The sequence below is a fragment of the Octodon degus genome, unplaced genomic scaffold (genome assembly GCF_000260255.1).
Source record: "Octodon degus isolate 3935 unplaced genomic scaffold, OctDeg1.0 scaffold00098, whole genome shotgun sequence".
NCBI lineage: Eukaryota > Metazoa > Chordata > Mammalia > Rodentia > Octodontidae > Octodon > Octodon degus.
The window spans coordinates 783,140-789,769 of NW_004524674.1; the positions used below are offsets into that span (position 1 = coordinate 783,140).

Consider the following 6,630-nt stretch of genomic DNA (forward strand, 5'->3'; position numbering starts at 1 on the left):
AGTCTTAGAAATTACATAAAGAACATTTTATAAGTCCTGGTATGGTAAGAATTTCCTAAATTCTTCCTTTTTTTTTTTTTTTTTTTTGGTACCAGGAATCAAACTTGTGAACTTGCACTAGCCAGGCAGGAACTGTACCACTGAGCTGGATCCCTAGCCCGATTTCTGTTTAAAAGTCTGAAACTGAGATATAAAACAGCAGCTGGGGGCTGGGGAGATGGCTCAGTAGAATAAGTGCTTCCCTGGCAAGCACAAGGGCCTGAGTTCAATCCCCAGTTCTGAGAAAAAAAAAAAAACAGTAGCTGGCTTGCAAGCAGTGAGTTCGTGACAGTGTCTCTTTAATAATCAAGTCCAAACAGATGACACAGGCATGACTCACATTCAGATGTCACAATTTCTTATGTGGGTCAGAGAGGAGGTAAGAAATTAAAAAGGACACAGTTTAGAGGGAAAAAAGCACCATTATATAAGTCAGGAAGTTTTCTACTCCATAAGCTCAACTACTTTGCTGATGAGTGAGAAACAAAGACACTGCCTCCCTAGGCCTCAGTTCCTTTGAGCAAAGTAAGAACCTTCTTTTGGGCCAGGAAATATTAGAAGAAATGAGACAAACATGAAGTATTCCAGCTCCCTGAATCAAGTAAGTCTGGAAAGGGATCACGGAGGTGTGATGACTTCCAAAATGCTAAGTGTCCAGCAAGGTTATAATAGTGAAAAACTGGAAACAACTAAATGCCCAAGAGTATGAAATAGATTAAAATTAAGAGATATTTTTATAGGACATAATACAACACTGAAAAATACAAAAGAATATGAGTATCACTTTTGTAAAGATTCCTTTTTAAGAAAAAATGTGTGTGTGTGTGTGTGTGTGTGTGTGTGTGTACATACCCACATAAATACATAAACCCAAGAAAAGGTTTGGAAAGATTGACACCAAGGTAGTCACAGTGAAAACGCTGGTTATAGAATATTGACTATTTTTGTTGATTTTTATTTTTCTAAATTTTTCTTTTCTTTTTTTGTCTTTTTGAGACAGGGTTTCTCTAAGCAGTTTGGGCTGGCCTTGAGCTCACTTGCTGGCCCAGACTGGTCTCAAACTCACAATGAACTTCTTGCCTCAGTTTCCCAAGTGCTGGGATTACAGGCATGCACCATCATGCCCAGCCAGTTTTCTAAATTTCTGTTAAGCAAACAAGAACAAAATATTTTAAAGAAAAGTCTTTTTTGTTGTTTTTTCCTGATTTTGAAAATATAGGACTGGCCAGGTAGCTCAGTGGTCTACAGAGCTTGCTTAGGCAGACACAGGGACTGGGGTTTGATCCTCAGCATGCTGTATTGGCCCCACCAGTGGGGTGCGCCGAGACAGCGACTGAGACTGGGCATAGTGGCACACGTGAGTGTGCACTGCTGTATTCCCAGTGCTTGGGAGGCTGAAAACAGGAGACTCACTAGGAGTCTGATCTGTGTAGTGAGACCCTGTAGACTGCACTATATGCATAAAAAAGACAGCCCTTGAGGAGGTGGTGCAGAGCGCTTAGTCTTTGAGCAACTCAGCAACCAGAGTGTCCTGCGAGGCTGCGGCAAAGCAGTGAGAGTTTGGCAGCTTCCACTGAAGCCCAGGGAGCGGCGACATCGAACCCGGAGTCATAAGGGACAGTGGTGAGCAGAACTATGGTGAGTAGGAATCCCATTCTGCTTCCAGAAGCGGAAGTGCTCATGGATCAGGGAAATCTGCAAGGCATACCCCTGCAAGGTCTCGCTCTAAGGAAGATTCCAGGCGTTCCAGATCAAAGTCCAGTCCAGATCTGAATCTAGGACTTCTAGATCTGGAAGAAGTTCTTGAAGGCATTATACAAGGTCATGGTCTCAATCTTGTTCTCACAGACATTCCCATAGCAGGTCTTACAGTCGAGATTATCACAGACGCCATGGCCACAGCCATTCTCCCATTTCTATTCCCATGTTGAGAATCGGGTGAATCCTGATCCAAACTGTTGTCTTAGAGTGTTTGGGTTGAGCTTGTATACCGCAGAAAGATTTAAGAGAAGTATTCTCTAAGTATGGCCCAATTGCTGATGTGTCTGTTGTGTATGACCAGCAATTTAGGCGTTCCAGAGGATTTGCCTTTGTGTATTTTGGAAATGTAGATGATACCAAAGAAGCTAAAGAACATGCCAATGGAATGAAACCTGATAGGAATAGAATCAGATGGATCTATAACAAAAAGACCATATAACCCAACACTAGGAATTTACATGGGGAGACCTGCCTATGGCAGTTCTCACAGTCGGGATTACTGTAACAGGGATATTGACCATGGCTATGATGATCGGGACTACTACAGCAGATCATACAGAGGAGGTGGTGGAGGAGGAGGTGGATGGAGAGCTGCTCAAGACAGATATCAGATTTACAGAAGGCAGTCACCTTCTCCTTATTATAGTCGTGGAGGATACAGATCACGCTGCAGATCTTGATCCTACTCACCCTACTGCTATTAAAGCATAAAGATGAAGACTTTCTGAGACCTGCCATAGAGCTGGGATGTTGCTTGTGGACAATATTTTTATTGTCTGTTTAAAAAGTGAACGGGGGAGGGGAGAAGTGAACAGTGCCTAGTGAAGTTAGGTGACTTTTATACCTTTTATGATGATTACTTTTGGTGGAGTTGGGGCTGGAGAGATGGCTCAGTGGTCTAAAGCACCTACTTGAAACAAGGTTGGCAAAGCATAGGGACCACGGTTCGATCCCCCAGCACCACATGCCAGCCAGCCCCGCCCCCTGGTGAGCTGAGCTGGCCACACACACACACACACACAAAATAAATAAATGTAATAAAAATAAATAAATAATTTAAAAAAAAAATAAAAGCTACTTTTGGTGGAGTTGATGTTTTCATTCTGCATTTGTGCAGTTCAATGCTTTGTTCAAAGTTAACTTTGTTTCCAGAGAAGTATGTTTGGCATGTATTTTTTTACAGTCTTAAGTGTTGCCTGCTGAGAAGTTTCTATTGTACAAAAACTTCTTTTAAAAGGTTTTTATACTGAGTCCAGGGTAATTTGAAAATTCAGGACCTGTGTGTAAAAATGCTACCAAGGGCCGGGGAGATGGCTCAGTGGAATAAGCGCTTCCCTGGCAAGCGTAAGGGCCTGAGTTCAATCCCCGGTTCTGCCCCTCCCCCCCAAAAAAAGCTACCAAATGGCAAAAAGCAACAATAAAGTTTGATTTTTATTTTTCTTTCTAAAAAAAAAAAAAATCCATAAAAAAGAAACATAATAGATGAAATAATAATCAGTTTTGTGTGTATCACGAGAATTAAATCAAATCTCAAACTAAGAGCTTCTTTACTTCAGAGGTCCCCATGCTAAAAAAATATTACTTTCCCTCTTTTCCTCTGCCTCCCCTTGTTTGACTTACAGAGCTGACTGATGTTGGCATTTTCCAGTAGTGTCACGTAGCCAGTGACATTGCTAGGGATGTGCACATCTCGGACTTCCTGGAGGTCACCAGCAGTCCTCCCCACAGCCACTGTTACCTGCTGTGGCATGTAGCTCTGGTCAGTGGCAGCCACTGCGATAGACAGGTGTCTAAGCACAACATCTGGCTTCATTTTTAAACTAAAAAATATAGAAGGCAAAAAAAAAAATGTTTATATGATTCAAGAACTGGTAAGTCCACAATTCCCATCTCAAAGATCTTATATTTGGTATACTCAAAGACTGAATTTCCTAATAGGTATCTAACTTGAACTGCTGGCTATGATTTTCAAAGTCTCTATGACCTTTCCAATTCTTAAACAGCCTTTCAGGTCAAGATTACCTTATGTTTCCTTTAAAGTTAGCACTATAGGCAGAAAAAGATAATATGAACATTCTAAGAAAATTCCTTTACCTGGAAAGAAGCACGTTATAAACTGCACCCCCCAAAAACAGTATATTCCTTCATGTATAAATTAGATGGCTAAGGTTAAATACATCTTCTGAGAGAAAACAAGATAGTTAGAATTTCTATTTCTACCAATTCAAATTAGCCCATTTTCTGAGAGGCCTAGATCTGGAAGAAGCTCTTGAAGGATTATACAAGGTCATGATCTCAATCTTGTTCTCATAGACATTCCCATAGCAGGTCTTACAGTCGAGATTATCGCAGATGCCATGGCCACAGCCATTCTCCCATGTCTACTCAAAGGCGTCATGTTGGGAATTGGGTGAATTCTGATCCAAACTGTTGTCTTGGAGTATTTGGGTTGAGCTTGTATATACCACAGAAAGATTTAAGGGAAGTATTCTCTAAATATGGCCCAATTGCTGATGTCTATTGTGTATGACCAGCAACCTAGGCATGAAAATTTAGACAGCTTCAGAATTTTCAGAAATACCAGTTTACTGTTATCAATTCTACTTCAAGATTTCTGAACACTCTCTTCAAAACTAGCCAACTCAAAAAATGAATTTTAAAAATACACAGAAGGGATCTTAAAAGTACAATCACAGACAATATAAGAAAATTACTTGCCCTTTATGATAACTTTCCTGAGAAAATAGTAAAAGGATTTGAAATCAGCACAGTAGTATTCAAATGCTAGCTCCGTCTTTAAAATATCAAGTAAAGAAATTATATGTTTACGGATATGGTGGTACACACATATACTCCCAGCACTCCAGGCTGAGGCAGAAAAATTGCCATGAGTTTGCAGCCAGCCTGAGTTACAAAGTAAGTTCAAGGCCTGGTTGAGCTACATAACAAGACTCTGCCTCAAAAAACAAACAAACAAACAAAAATTAAAAAAAAATAAATTAATTTTAACTAATTAAAACAAACAAACAAACAAAAAAAAATCAAGCACGTTTTGTGAATATGAGCCAAGTTATATAACTTTACACAATGCCTTTTATTTTTATTTCAATATATTTATTTACTTATTTGTGTGGAATGGTGGGATGAATCCAACATCTTCACATTGCACTACATCTCAAACCCTTTTTAAAACTTGAGACAGAGCCTTGCTAAGTTGCCTAGGCTGGGCCCAAACTAAGATCCTCCTGTCTCAGTTTCCCAGAGTATTGGGATTACAGGTTCCTTTCATGTGATTCTTAAAGCATCTTCACAGATAGCCACTCATGATAAGAAAAAAACTAGCCAGGTAAGTAGAAAACATTCCAGGGTCAGGGATACAGCTCAGTGGCATAAGCCCTGCCTGGCATGCACATGGTCCTGAGTTTGATCCCCAGTACCACAAAAAAAGAAAACAATCCAAAAGCGATAAAAACAGATCACACACCGAATCCAATGTGAGCGGGCGCTGCCATCTGACTGCCAGTAGGATGAGGTTTCTCCATTTGTCATCTTGTCAATGTCTGCAGGGTTGGAGGATGTTTCTATATAAGCATAGCATTTTGTAACTGATTTGAGTTTATCCATCTCTGGGCTCCTGATTAGATCTCCAGGGCTTTCTGTAGGAAGAATCAGCTTATCATGTAACATTTCACTGACAAAGGGAGAGAAAGCCATTTAAAATATCTAACAGAAACATGATTGGCACTTTGACAGTAGAAACAGTAATGCTCCTTCAACTCTTATTCCAAAGAACCCACTGGCCAGATAATGCCTCGTTATCTATTTATAAGTGCAATACTTAAATTGGTTAGTTTGTAAAACCATGCCGAAAGAAGAAAATGATGTTTTACATTTTGAATTTACATTTCTTTAATTATAACTAAGGCTTTTTAAGCCAATTGTATTTCTGAGTATGTTCTTGTTTCTCTTCTATTTTCTTTTGGTCATCAGTTATTTTATTAATTTATACATTTTATATACATTATATATGTTCCTATATGTACATATAATAGCTAATATTTACTTAAGTGTTTACTATGAGCCAGGAAATTTTCCATGGATTCTTCATTTTAGAAATGAGGAAACTGGGCCAGTGAGATAACTCCGCTGACTGAAAGCACCTGCTTAGGCAAGCTTAGGCAACTGCAGGGAACGCGGTTCAATCCCCAGCACCACATGCTGTGCCAGCCATGCCCCCAGGACTGAGCTGGTCAGAGTCCGGGTTGCGTGTAGTGGTGCACGCCTGTAATCCCAGTGCTGATGAGGCTGAAAGCAGGAGGATCACCACGAGTCTGAGCTGCACAGTGAGACCCTGTAACAACCAAATACATAAAAAAAGAAAGAAAGAAAGAAAGAAAGAAAGAAAGAAAGAAAGAAAGAAAGAAAGAAAGAAAGAAAGGAGGAAACTAAGGAACAGAGAGTTAAGCAATTTCCCAAAAGGAGAGTTACAAAAAAAAAAAAAAAAGACAAATGACTAATATGTTATAAAACATATATATTTTCACTTATGTTTTGGCTCTGCTTATATTTTTCACTGACAAGAACTTTAAATTTTCAGCTGCGTGTGGTGGTACACACTTGTAATCAAAGCACTCAGGAGGCCAAGGGAGGAGTACGGCAAATTTTATACCAAGCCAGGGCTGCACAGAAGATTTCAAGGCCAGCCTGGATTGCACAGCAAGACCCTATATCAAAAACCAAAAGAAGGGGCCAGGGAGATGGCTCAGGGGAATAAGCATTTCCCTAGCAAGTGCAAGGGTCTGAGTTCAATCCCTGGTTCCGGCAAAAAAA

At 40.0% G+C, this 6,630-nt stretch overlaps 1 protein-coding gene and 1 pseudogene across 2 annotated transcripts in view; one reads left to right on the top strand and one right to left on the bottom strand.

Annotated features, from left to right (window-relative positions):
• Zzef1 (zinc finger ZZ-type and EF-hand domain containing 1) overlaps positions 1–6,630 on the bottom strand; it is a 164,423-nt gene that overhangs the window by 132,003 nt on the left and 25,790 nt on the right. For both annotated transcript variants that reach the window (XM_023723333.1, XM_023723332.1), the window contains exons 4-5: positions 5,285–5,456; positions 3,421–3,620 (exon numbers count right to left, since the gene is read on the bottom strand). In XM_023723333.1, coding sequence (XP_023579101.1) covers positions 3,421–3,620; positions 5,285–5,456 — 372 coding nt within the window. The remainder of the gene's footprint in view (positions 1–3,420; positions 3,621–5,284; positions 5,457–6,630) is intronic.
• Positions 614–2,504, top strand: LOC105743089 (annotated as a pseudogene).